The 14,495-nt window shown below is 41.9% G+C and overlaps 1 protein-coding gene across 4 annotated transcripts in view; it reads right to left on the reverse strand.

Annotated features, from left to right (window-relative positions):
* GAB2 (GRB2 associated binding protein 2) overlaps positions 1–14,495 on the reverse strand; it is a 202,101-nt gene that overhangs the window by 22,662 nt on the left and 164,944 nt on the right. For all 4 annotated transcript variants that reach the window (XR_006691992.3, XM_005579195.5, XM_045370231.3 and 1 more), the window contains exon 3: positions 12,178–12,421. Coding sequence is in view for 3 of the 4 variants with exons in the window: in XM_005579195.5 (XP_005579252.1) it covers positions 12,178–12,421 (244 nt within the window). In the remaining variant the exon portion in view is untranslated. The remainder of the gene's footprint in view (positions 1–12,177; positions 12,422–14,495) is intronic.

Genomic DNA, 14,495 nt, shown 5'->3' on the forward strand with positions numbered 1-14,495 from the left:
TGCATGTTCTCACTTATAAGTGGGAGCTGAACAATGAGAACACATGGACACCTGGGGGTGGGTGGATAATACAAACTGGAGCCTGTTAGGTGGGCAGAGGGAGGGAGAACATCAGGAAGAATAGCTAATACATGCTGGGCTTAATACCTAGGTGATTGGTTGATCTGTGCAGTAAACTACCATGGCACGTGTTTACCTATGTAACAAACCTGCACATCCTGCACATGTACCCTGCAACTTAAAAGTTGAGGGGGGGAAAAAAAAAAAAAAGAAAATGTGGCAGAAAAAGATTTGAAGAGGCCAGGTGTGGTGGCTCATCCCAGCACTTTGGGAGGCTGATGTGGGAGGACTGCTCGAGGCCAGGAGTTTGGGACCAGCCTGGACAACATAGTGAGACCATATCTCTACAAAAAATTAATCAAGTATGGTGGCATATGCCTGTAGTCTCAGCTACTTGGGAGGCTGAGGCAGGAAGATCTCAAGCCCAGGAGTTTGAGGCTCCAGTGAGCTATGTACTCCAGCCTAGGTGCCAGAGTGAGACCCTGTCTCTTAAAAAAAAAAAAAAAAGTCAAAGAAATACTGGTGCAAAGTTTGCTAGATTAAAAAAATAGCAACACATAGAACTAGAAAACTAAGTCAACCCACAAGAACAAAGTGTTTGGACCTTTACCTTAAAACAGATACAAAAACTAACTCAAAATGGATCAAAGACCTAAATGTAAGAGCTACAACTATAAATCTCTTAGAAGAAAACACAGAAGAAAAGCTTCATAACATTGGATTTGACAGTGATTTCCTGAATATGACACCAAAAGCACAGGCAACAAAAGTAAAAATGCATAAATTGAACATGAGAATTAAAATACCTGTGTTTCAAAGAACATATCAGCAGAGTAAAAAGTCCATCTATGGGAGAAACATTTGCAAGTCATATATCTGGTAAGGGTTTAATATCCAGAACAGGTAAAGAACTCCAACAACTCAACAACAACAATCAACTTGATTAAAAAATGGACAAGACTTGGAATATACATTTATTCAAAGACGATACACAAATAGCCAACACACACATGAAAAGTTGCTCAACGCCACTAATCATTAGGGAACTGCAAATCAAAACCACGATGAGATACCACATTGCACCCATTTCTATTAAGAAAAAAAACAAAAGGAAGTGATGCTAGCAAAATGGCCAACAAGAAACCCCTACTGCTTGTCCCCCTCACAAAGACAGATCAATGAATAAACAACTACATTTTTAAATTAAATTAAATTAAATTAATTTTTTTGAGAGAGAGTCTTGCTCTGTCGCCCAGGCTGGAGTACAATGGCGCGATCTCAGTTCACTGCAACCTCCACTTCCCGGGTTTAAGCGATTCTCCTGCCTCAGCCTCCTGAGTAGCTGGGATTACAGGCGCACGCCACCACGCCCTGCTAAATTTTGTATTTTTAGTAGAGACAGGGTTTCACCATGTTGGTCAGGCTGGTCTCGAACTCCTGACATCGTGATCCACCTGCCTCGGCCTCCCAAAGTACTGGGATTACAGGCATGAGCCACCACACCTGGCCTCCTGAACAATTACATTTTAGTAAAAATAACAGACGGAGAGCCCTAGAATGCATGAGAGGAGTAACAGCAATTCGATGAGCACAGAAACTTGGGATGGTCACATGGAGAACCGAAGGAAACACACTAGGCCTTTACCACTCCATTGAAGATCAGCTTGGAACCAGGACAAACTTCTTTTGGTGAGAAGGTAGGCAAGAGGATCATGGCAACTGCCATCAACACCTTGGACATCTCAGACCTCACCACTGGAGTCCCTGGAAGTCCTCGTAGGCACTAAGTCCAGTGAAGGGAGTTGCATAGGGTCCACATAGCTGTGTTCCGTGTGGCTACTGTGCTATGCCATCTTGGAATTGGAACTATGGCTGGAGTGTGTCTTGCTTCAGGGGTGAGTATCCATGGCTCCCTTTCATTCCTGAGGCTAAGCTATGGCTGAGCCATTGCTAGCCCAGTGGCCCAACATTCCAAAGCTGAGCTATGAGCAGCTGTTACACCCTTCCCAGTGGGGTCAAGCAGAAGTAAAGCTAATCCACCTACCCCTCTCCCCGCTCCCTTGGGCCAGAGCTGAAGCAGTACACGCTCTTCTAGGTAAAGAGTATCTTGGCTGCTCAGAACAGTCATACCTCCACAGTGCCTAAGCTGAAGCCAGTGGCTGCATCCTATGAAACAGTGCGCTGGCTCCTTAGAGTCAGGTACCCCAGTACCTAAAACGATATGGTACCCTGCATTCCAGGGAAAGGATGCCTGGTCTACTCAGAACAGTCATACCCTCCCGGGCCTGAGCTGAAGTAGCACGTTGTCCCCTGGGGAATGGGTGCCCTAGCTGAGCTGAGAGGTGGTGCATTCCAAGGCTGAGCTGATATAGGACCCTGTGTCTCAGGGAAAGACAGCAGTGTCTGAGCTGAGACACCCTGCCCTACAGGCCAAACAACTCTAGTGCCTTGCTTTCCTGGAGCTATACTAGTCCCCTAGAGTCTGAGCTGTTGAGATACTCCTCTCCCTGGGGAGTAGTGTAATTGCTGTGCTGTTCCCTGCCCCTCTATAGCCCAAAAGACTGTGCCATTCCCGGGTATTTGCTAAGCCTAACGAGGGTCCAGAGTCACTGCTACATGGTGTATCATCCCCTGGGACCCAAGTTGCCACTGAGCCTTATTGACTCAGATTCCCAAATTCTAGTTGTACCCTGCTCCCTGAAACTAAACCTCCAGAACATCCCTTCTTGCCCAGGGTGAGGCCAGTGCTGTGCTCTGCCTACCAGGGGTAGAATTACAGCTGGCCCCTGAGCCTGAGCTGCTAGAGGGTTCAACAGAGTCATAGATCCTGGCCCAGTGGGCAGTCCACATCCAACCTTGGCACCCCAAGACCCAGCCGCCACAACAGGTTCATGAGACTCTGAGCTTAGAAACCCAACCCTACATAAGTTCTAAGCACCAGTACCTAGAACCCAGCACTGCTGCAGCTACTTGTAGGCCATGCCAGACCTGACACCAAAAGGGATCCCCCTGGCTAAGTCTCCTCATTGTGGGGAAAATGAGAACAGAAAGATCCGAAAAGTCCTTGATGCTAAGGACATTAGCAACTTATGCTACCACTGCTGCTGTACAAACTTCTACAGTCTAGGCCACTGAGGCACACAGTTATTGTTGATGTTGAACATAGGCAAAGAAGGTGCATGGAGACTATACCATTGCACCTATGTGGAAACACAGTCATCACATCCTTCTCAACTGGAACACTAAAACCCAACTGCAGGTGAAAGTCTTTAAGAAATGCACTCTAGAAAGTCTGGAAGAGGTGATCTTTCCACCAGAAGCATGGACACTTAACATGAAGACACAAGAAACACAAAAAATGAAGGAACTATAACACCAAAAAAGCACCAAAGGAACTCTGTGGCTAGTAATCCTGGCTAGTAACAGAGCCCAATGAAAAGGAGATCAACAAATTACAGAAAGGGAATTCAAAATAATGACCTTAAGACAACTCAGTGAGGTACAAGAAAATACACACAATTCAAAGAAATCAGGAAAAAGAATTCACAATATGAATAAAAAATTCAACAAAGAAAAAAAAAACAAAACCAGAACTCTTGCAGCTGAAGAATTCAATGAATGAAATAAAGAACACAATAGAGAGCTTCAACAGCAAACCTGATCAATTAGAAGAAAGAATATCTGAACTTGAAGATAGGTAGTTTGAAATTACCCAGCCAGAAGGAAAAAAGGGAATATGAATGAAAAGAGTGAAGAAAACCTGCAAGACTTATGGAACACCACTAAGATCTACCGGGAGAGAGAGACTCTAATATAATCATAGTTGGAGACTTCAACACCTTGCTCTCAGCATGGACAGATCACCTAGACAGAAAATCAACTAGATTTAAAGTGCACTTTAGACCAAATGGACCTAACAGAACATTTCATCCAACAGCTGCAAAGTGTAATTCTTCTCATTAGCACATGTGACATTCTATAGGACTGACCTCATGTTAGGCCAAGAGATTTTAAAATAATTGATATTACATCAAGCACCTTTTCTAACCACAATGGAATAAAACTAGAAACCAATAACAAGAGGAACTTTCAAAATTTTACAAATACATGGAAAATTAAATAAGATGTTCCTGAATGATACAATGGGTCAATGAAAAAATTAAGAATGAAATTTAGAGCCAGGCGCGGTGGCTCACACCTGTAACCCCAGCACTCTGGGAGGCTGAGGTGGGGGGATCACGCGGTCAGGAGATCAAGACCATCCTGGCTAACATGGTGAAATGCCGTCTCTACTAAACATACAAAAAATTAGCCAGGTGTGGTGGCAGGCACCTGTAGTCCCAGCTACTCGGGAGGCTGAGGCAGGAGAATGGCATGAACCTAGGAGGCAGAGCTTGCAGTGAGCCGAGATTGCACCACTGCACTCTAGCCTGGGTGACCGAGACTCCGTCTCAAAAAAAAAAATTAAATAAAATATAAAAATTTAAAAAAAGAATGAAATTTAGAAATGCCTGGAAACAAATGAAAATAGAAACACAACAGAAACGGATAAATACCAAAATCTATGGAATACAGCAAAAGCAGTATTAATAGAGAAGTTTATGGCAATAAATGCTAATATTAAAAAAGTAGAAAATTTTCAAATAAACACCCTAATGATGCATTTCAAGGAAACAGAAAAACAAGAACCAAACCCAAAATTAGTAAAAGGGGAAAAAAAGATCAGAGTAGAAATAAAATTGAGACAAAAAATACAAAAGATCAACCAAATGCAGTTAATTTTTTCAAAGAATAAACAAAATCAAACCAGTAGCTAGACTAACCAAGAAAAAAAGGGAAAAGATCCAAATAAATAAAAAATGAGGCTGGGTGCCATGGCTCATACCTGTAATCCCAGTACTTTGGGAGGCTGAGGCAGGCAGATCACTTGAGATCAGGAGTTTAGACCAGCCTGGCCAACATGGTGAAACTCCGTCTCTACTAAAAATATAAATATTAGTGGGTGTGGTGGCACACGCCTGTAATCCCAGCTACTCAGGTGGCTGAGGCATGAAAATTGCTTGAACCTAAGAGGCGGAGGTTGCAGTGAGCTGAAATCGCACCACTGCACTCTCCAGTGTGGGGGATAGAGTGAGACTCTGTCCCCTCCCCCCAAAAAAAAAACACCAAAACGCTGGGCATGGTGACTCACGCCTGTAATCTCAGCACTTTCGGAGGCTTTGGCAAGTGGATTCCTTGAGGTCAGGAGTTAGAGAGCAGCCTGGCCAACATGGCAAAACTTTGTCTCCACTAAAAACAGAAAAATTTGCCGGGAGTGGTGGTGGGCGCCTGTAGTCCCAACCACCTGGGAGGCTGAGGTATTAGAATCACTTGAACCCAGGAGGCAGAGGTTGTAGTGAGCCAAAATCATGCAGTTGCACACCAGCCTGGGTGACACAGCGAGACTCCGTCTCAAAATAAAGAAGTAAATGAATAAAATAAAAAAGAAAAAGGAGACATCATAACTAATAGCACAGAAATGCAAAGGATCATTAAAGATGATTATGGGCCAGGCACAGTGGCTCAGGCCTGTAATCCCAGCACTTTGGAAGGCCGAGGCGGGCGGATCATGAGGTCAGGAGATTGAGACCATCCTGGCTAACATGGTGAAGCCCCATCTATACTAAAAATACAAAAAATTTTAGCCGGGCGTGGTGGCACGTGCCTGTAGTCCCAGCTACTCGGGAGGATGAGGCAGGATAATCACTTGAACCCGGGAGGCAGAGGTTGCAGTAAGCCAAGATCGCACCACTGTACTCCAGCCTAGGAGACAGAGCAAGACACCGTCTCAGAAAAAAAAAAAAAAAAAAAAAAAAAGATGATTATGAACTATACACCAACAAATTAGAAATCCTAACAGAAATGGATAAACTCCTGGACAAACACAGCTTACCAAGATTGAACCAAAAAGAAATAGAAAATCTGAACAGACTAATTATGAGTAATGAGATGGAATTTGCAAAAACAATCTCCTGTCAAAAGCAAAAACAAAAAAGGGCCCAGCTAAGACCTCAAAAGCACAATCAAAAACTAAACATAGACAAATGGCTGGATGTGGTGGCTCATATCTGTAATCCCAGCACTTTAGGAGGCCAAGATGGGCAGATTCCTTGAGATCAGGAGTTCGAGACCAGCCTGGCCAACGTTGTAAAATCCTGTCTCTATTAAAAATACAAAAATTGGCCAGGCATGGTGGCACATGACTGTGGTCCCAGCTGCTCGAAAGGCTGAGCCAGGAGAATCACTTCACCCTGGGAGGCAGAGGTTGCAGTGAGCCGAGATCGCGCCATTGTACTCCAGCCTGGACGACAGAGGGAGATTCTGTCTCAAAAGAAAGAAAAAAAGACAAATGGGGCTATATTAAACTAAAAATCTTCTGCACAGCAAAGGGAAACAATCGACAGACAACCTACTGAATGGGAGAAAGCCATTCTGCAAGCTATTCATCTGATGGAAGGTTGATATCCAGTATATACAAGGAACTCAAACAACTCAACGGCAAAAAAACAAATAATCCAGTTGAGGCAAATTAGCTGAAAATAGATATCTTTCAAACTAAGACAGAAAACCAGCCAACATGTATATTAAAAAAAAAAAAAAAAAGTTCGCCATCACTAATCACCAGGGAAATGCAAATCAAAACCACAATGAGATATTATCTCACCCCAGTTGGGATGGCTATTTTCAAGAAGAAAAATAACAGATGCTGGTGAGGATGTGGAGAAAAGGGAACTCTTACACACTGTTGGTGGGAATGTAAATTAGTACACTCATTATGGAAAACAGTATGAAAGTTCCTCCAAAAACTAACAATAGAACTACCTTATGATCCAGCAATCCCATTACTGGGTATATATATCTGAAGCAAAGGAAATAAGTATGTTGAAGAGCTATTTGCATCCCTATGTTTATTGCATCAGGAGTCACAATAGCCAAGATAATGGAATCAACCTAAGTGGTCATCAACAGATAAATGGATAAAGAAAAGGTAGTATGATTCCATGTATATAAGGCATCTAGAGAAGTCAGACTCACAGAGACAGAAAGTAGAATGGTGGTTTTCAGGGCCTGAGGGAAGAGGAAATGGGGAGTTGTTGAATGGTTAGAATTTCAGTTTTGTAAGATAAAAAGATTTCTGGAGATTGATTATATAACAATATGAATGTACTTTACTGAACTGTGCATTTAAAAATGGTTAAGATGATATATTTATGTTATGTATTTACTACAATTTTTTTCAAAGAAAAAATCATTCAGAGGAAGGAAAATACAGAAGAATAAAAATTAAAATAACTGCTGATCTCTCATCAGAAACAATGAAGGTCAGAAGACTAGAATGGTATCCTTTAAATGCTGAAAGAAAACAGAACTGTCATTCTGGAATTCTATACCTAGCAAAATCTCTCTCAAAACTGAAGGTGAAATTAAGAAATTTCCAGATAAATGAAACCTGGAAAAATTTCTCACCAGGCCACTCACATGGCAAGAAATGGCAAAGGGAGCTCTTCATACTAAAGAGTAAGAAAACCAGGCGAAAACCTCACTAGACATTGTTTGAGTTTTGCTTTTAACACTTATACATATTTTAAAGAAGTTAAAAGGGAAAAATAATCTTTCATAGTTATGCAAGTATTTACTATTTCTATTGCTCTTCCCTCATTCCTGAAGATTCAGGTTTCCATCTAGTACCATCTTGCTTCAGCCTGAGGAAATTTCTTATCAGTTTTTAAAAGGAGATCTCTTGGAAATGCTCTTATTTTTCCTTTATCTGAGAGAATGTCTTAATTTTGTTTACATTCCTGAAGGATACTTTTGCGGAATACGGACTCCTTGGTTGGCAAAGGGTTTTTTTTTCTTTTCTTTTTTTTTTTTTGAGACGGAGTTTTGCTCTTCTCGCCCAGGCTGGAGTGCAATGGCGCGATCTCAGCTTGCTGCAACCTCCGCCTCTCAGGTTCAAGCGATTCTCCTGCCTCAGACTCCTGAGTAACTGGGATTACAGGCACCCACCACCACGCCTGGCTAATTTTTTTGTATTTTTAGTAGAGACGGGGTTTCACCGTGTTAGCCAGGATGGTCTCGATCTCTTGAGCTCAGATGATTCACCCGCCTCGGCCTCCCAAAGTGCTGGGATTACAGGTGTGAGCCACCATGCCCGGCAGCAGAGGGTTTTTTCTTTCCATTAGTTTCAAGTATGTTTTCCTTTATTACATGGAATGTTGTTTTAATAGGAGCTTTGAAATCTGTGTTTGAAAATTCCAACATCTGGGTTATTTTGAGGTTCGTACCTGTGACTTCCAATGAGAATGGGTTATATTTTTCTGGTTTTCAATACGCAGAGACATTGTGGATTACAGATCCCTGAATGCTATGAACATTATGTTGTGTAGATGCTGGGTTCTGTTATAATCCCATGGAGAAGTGATTTTTTTGTTTGTTTTGAGACAGGGTGTCACTCTGTCACCCAGGCTGGAGTGCAGTGGCACGATCTCGGTCCACTGCAACCTCCACCTCCCGGGTTCAAGCGATTCTCCTGCCTCAGCCTCCTGAGTAGCTGGGATTACAGGGGCCCACCACCACGCCCAGCTAATTTCTGTATTTTTGGTAGAGATGGGGTTTCACCATGTTGGCCATGCTGATCTCAAACTCCTGACCTCAGGTGATCTGCCCGCCTCGGCCTCCCAAAGTGCTAGAATTATAGGCGTGAGCCACTGCACCCGGCCGAGAAGTGGTATTTTTATAGGAAATCAACCTGGTTAGGTTCAGACCGCAAGTTCTGTCTCTCCTCCTGTGTATGGTCGTTCAAATCTTCATTCAGTTCACATAGACTTTGTTGCACTCGATTGGGTCCCACACATGTAGCCCAAGGTGATCCTAAGACTCACGTAGTTTCATTCCCAGAGTTAGAAGATCCCTTCTCCAGCTCTCTTCATTCTGGAATACTTGCTCCTTCCAGCCCCAATGGGGCCCCTCTTCTGGTTCCCCTACTCAGAAAGATGGGGTTTTTATGACATTTTAGACATTTGTTCCACTGTGCTACTTTGTGATGGGGCCCAACCTGGAGGCAAATCCACGAAAGACAAAAAGTTTACCTCTGTGTAGTCACTTCTACAAGTTTTTCTCCCCTTTACAATCTGTCTCCTTTCATTCATTTTTCAGTCTTTGGGCATTGTACTTTAGATTTTGTCCAGAGTTTTTAGTTGTAATCAGTGGGAAGGAAAGCCTGTGGTGGCTTCTGCCACCATAGTGGAACTGGAACTCCCCAATTCTTTTTCAGTTTCTATATCCATCCTAAAATCCACCATCTCTTCACCTATTATATCCATTCATTACCCCCATAGATTAAAAAATTAACGTAGTTATTTTAAAGTCTTGTAGGCTGGGTCCAAAAGCTGGGTTTATTTTGATCTCTTTCTAGATATCGAGTTCTCTTAACTATGGGTTAATGTATACAGTTTTTCATATATCTGGCATTTTCTCATTGTATACTGAATATTCTGGATGATATGTTATTGGAATATCATAGGAAAAGCCCTGTAAACTGAATTTCGCTTCTTTCAAGAGTCAGATCTCTTGCAGTTTCTGCCTTTTTAAATTGCTCTTCGGGGCCTTAAAAGTTATTTTTTAATATTTTGTCCAGAGTTTATAATTATTACAGTGGGTTCAGCATGATGCAAGCTACTCCACTACTACAAGAAAATATATAGTCTTTCTGGATTTAAGAAAGCTTCCTTCCTACCCTTCAGTTGGAATTCTGCAAACATTATTCGAAGTTATTTTCTCCAAAAATCTCCCTGAGATCCTGCTCATTACCCTATCATTCCCTCATCCACACAAGTGAAAACCACGACAGAGAAGAACATGGCTTGGTCAAAGGCCTACAACACTGTGACTTCCTCAGCTGCAGAAAGTTCTATCTCTTCTACTAGGTTATCCCTCTACAACATAGATTTGTTCAAATATTTATTATGCACCTACTGTGAGCTCCATCTTCAAATAATAATGTATTAATATAAAAATCCACACTACAAGGCAGAACGTTCCAAATGCTGTGAGAGAGAGAATAAAAAACTGCTGTGGCGATTCACAGAAAAAGTGAATTCCATCCAGGTAAGAAGATTAATAGAGATTTCACAGAGGAGGTGGCGGGGCAAAGATTAGCCCTAATGGCTAATTCAAGCAGAGATGTTTTTATGTTTTTTCTCTGATGCGTCAGCAGGATCACTGGAGTGATGGTGGTGGCAATTGTTAATACTATATAAATCCTTCTACTTAAAGGGTGAGCTGTAGACAAGCTGCACTGGTATCATCTGGAGTTTATCAGAAAGGCAGGATCCCAGGACATAGGCCAGGCTTACTGAATCAGAGTATTTCAACAAAGTCTTCAGGTATTTCATAAGCATGTTTCACTACAGCGAAGTACTTTGCCTTTCACTACAACTATGATTTTAAGACCTCACATTCTCTGCTCCCAGGCAGTTATATATGTAGTAGAAGAGGATGGGGCATAAGAAGAACAGGTAAAATGTATTTACTCTATAGTACTATTTTATGTATGTTTTATCATTTTACACTCATTAGTAAGCCTTTGAATTAGTTATTTCCATTGTGAAGATAACAATATTGAGGGTTAATTAGGTTAAACAATTGGCCTAAGATCACAAAGAAAGTGGAAAAACCTGATTTTGAACCCATATCCGACTGACTCCAAAGCCTGAACATGCTTTCCATTATACCACACTGCCTATCTCTGGTCAGTGATTCAGGAGAATCAGGTACTATTATTTACAGTTATGCCACTAACTAGAGTTCAGTGACCTTGATTAACTCACTCTATCTTTTTAGGACTCAGCTCTTCATGTATAAGTTGATGGAAGTTGAACTAGTGAAAGTTCACAAACAAATCAACCATGTTGCTTCATGAAAATGGGTATCTGAGGCAGCCTTAAGAATGAGTTTTGGGGCCTCTTCTGTGTGACAGCAGATGACTCAGAAAAACAAAAGTAGGGTAGCATAGTGTAGAGAAAAGAGTACAGGACCAGGAACAAGAAGACCTCGGTTCTAACCCAACCTCTGCTATTTATTAGTTGTGAGTCTCAGTTTCTTCATCTATAAAATGGAGATAAATTTTGTACACTGGCTATGTCTCAGTGTGTTGATTGGTTCAAATGAGATATGTATGAAAATATTCTCAAGGACAAAATCAAGTAATACATTAGTACAGCCATTTCTCCATTTGCCTTAATTGTCATAACATGAATCATGAATTAGATCTTGTAAGTTAATTAAAATGTGATTTGTAATCTGCTGGCTATGGTAGCAATTGGGAATTAGGTCTGGCAAAGCCTATCGGCTCTGCACTTTTGCTTACCCTAACAATGGGAATAAAACATAATAAATATATGTACAGGTTCTGCACCTGTGAAAGAGCTGATGATGTCAGAAAAACAAAAGACCATTATCCTAGAGCAGGGAGCCATTGCTCTATAACTTTGTTAGGATGGAAATTTTCTATATCTGTGCTGTCTGGTACAGTAGCCCCTAGACATATGTGGCTACTGAGGACTTGAAATGTGGCTAGTACAATTGAGGAACTGAATTTTACATTTTATTTCATTTTAATTAATTTGAATTTATGTAGACATATGCAGGTAGTAGCTACCATACAGAATAGTGCAGTTCTAGAGCAAAAGCAAGGTATGGATTTGTTCAACAATGTTATGGTTTTATAGCTATACTTTTAAGGCCAACAAGTAAATTTACTGTTTTTTTTGCAATTCGGAAACTCTGTCCCCTAATGCTTTCACCCCTGCCTCCAAATCAAACAACATTTTTTATAGCATTATTTTTGATAATGGGAGGTTTCTCTGGAACCCAGTAATCACTGTGTAGCAACACAGATGATGCCAATAAAATATGAAGGCTACAGAAGCAAAAAATTATGTTTTGTCATAGATGTGTTTGTTTACCTGAAACGATATAATGTTTTGCTTGTCTTTAAAATTAAAAAACTAGGGACTGAAAAGTACTAGGCCCTGTGAGCAGTCACTAACCCACCTAATGGCTGTGGCAGCCTCCTACCTTGCATTTTCTGCTCTTCGGCTTATGCACTGGTGCAAGTAGAGATACTCCTGAGGTGCACTGGTGGACAAGGCGGGCTGCATGTGGTTTGACACAGGGGGTTCAAACGTGAACAGAGTTGGCTGGCTGGAGTGTGATGGGGCTGAGGACTTGCGCTCTCGGAGAAGGTGCTGGCTAGAGCTGCTGAGCTCAGCTGGAGAAGAGCGGGGGCCATGACCAGCTGAGGAAACGTTTCTCAGGGTGTCTGTAAAAAGGAGAAATAGCTCTGTGAATGAAAAAAGAAGGAAATGTATCCTTATCCCAAAGTGAGTTGTCAGAGGAAGAAAAAAGAGTAAGAGCAGAGGCAATAATCCAGCAGTAGCATTCTCTCCCTCTCACAAACCTGCCCCTTGCTGCCCTCCTGGCCATCTTGGTTGAAGAAGAGATCCTCTGTACCTCTGTACTGCTTCTGGGGTAGCCTGGAGGTGACTTCCTATCACAATTTGGGCCATATCTGCCCCACTTCCAGGAAGTACGGCTACCTGTGGTCTAGGAGTGTGACCCTGACCCTCAGGCAAGGTCTGCCTCTAGAGCAATGTGTACTACCACCTTCCCACTCTTTGGTGGCTCCTGCTGTCGTCAAAGGATGAAATCATGTCTTTTGCAGCAACATCATTATCCACTTGGACATCATTATCCCAAGTGAATTAATGCAGAAACAGAAAAGCAAATACCCTAATGTTCTTGCTTGTAAGTTGAAGCTAAACACAGGGTGCACATGGACATAAAGATGCAAACACTAGACACCGGGGATTACGTTAACAGGGAGGGAGAGGGGGGACAAGGATTGAAAAACTACCTATGGGGTACAATGCTCACTATTTGGGTGATAGGATGAACAGAAGGCCAAACCTCAGCATTAGACAATATACCCATATAACACACTTGCATATGTACCCTGGCGTCTGAAAAACAAGCCGAAATTAAAAAAAAAAAAAAAAAGAAATTTAAACATCTAATTAACAAGAAAAAAAAAAAAAAAGCTAAGGCTGGCTTTGTTAAATGAGGCTTTGCTTACTGAAGACTCATTAATTGAGGCTCTGGACTGTGCCTTACTGCATTAATGATAAAAGCACAAATGCATTTGGAGCTGTCAATACTGGACCCCAGCTGCTCCTGCCTGGCCTCCTGAGACCTCCAAGGACAGTTACATTCCCCACTGCCCACCACTCCCTCTCTATTCGTCTTTTTCCCTCTTATCTTAAACTCTCCTCTGTTGTGTTAGAAAGTGAGGTATTAAGGAAGGATAATAACTTATAGTGCTACACCCCAAGCCAAGGGCATTATTCATTCGGCTGGCTCTCTAAGCTTAGTCCAAATTCCTTAGCATAACATAACAAGGCTTTTGACAGTCTGACCTACTTCCCGCTTTTCTCCACCCATAAACAAGGCATATGGAAGCATCATCAATCCCTGAACACACCAGCCTCTTTTATGATTCTTTGTTTTGGCCTCTGCTATTCCTTCCGCTTGGATTTCACCTCTACTCTACTGGCAAATTCATATGTAGACTTTTTATCCTACGCGGATATCATATTCTCTCCGAAACCTTCCTGGAGTTGGATCTTCTTCTGTGTGCCAACAGCACTTGGCCCATGCTCCCATTATATCCACGGTCACTATGCTTCCTTGTCTAACCCATGGCTTTGAGAACAGTGACTGTGATGTTGTTACCATTATAGTCCCAGCATTTACCTAATAAAGGCAAGGTACATAGCAGGTTCTTAGTTCATGTCTGCAGACCAAACAAACACAACATGTTCATTCAGCATTAAAAAATTCCACTAGTGAAACTTCTTGTTCAAGAGAAATAAAAGTTTAAAGATGTAATTTTAGGCAGCATGATAGTTGGTGGGTTAACATTTTGGTGATGGTGATGGTGATTTTCTAGGGTTATTCAACTCATGTCAGAGGAGACACAGTTCACCTTCTACTCCCTGTCATCTGACCTACCTCAGGCTATACCCTTCTCATGGCCCTAGGCAGGATCACCAGCTCATTAATGCTCTATAGTATTAATTACTCTCCAGGCATTTCTGGTGCTGGGCAGGACACCTTCTGCCAGTGTACAACAGAAAAAGCTGATGGGCCTCTGGGGAAAAACTGTTCCACTGACAGCTGTACTGACCTCCAAAATGAACTCCCATTACAGGTCTTGTAGTAAACTGGACATTTGTTAACAGAATCGATGGCTCATTACTCCATTATATTTGCAAGATGAACTCTCTAATAGTGGAGGAGAGAGGTTTTACAATATGGGACAGAGTAGCCACAGGGCC

This window comes from Macaca fascicularis, chromosome 14 (assembly GCF_037993035.2).
Source record: "Macaca fascicularis isolate 582-1 chromosome 14, T2T-MFA8v1.1".
Lineage (NCBI taxonomy): Eukaryota > Metazoa > Chordata > Mammalia > Primates > Cercopithecidae > Macaca > Macaca fascicularis.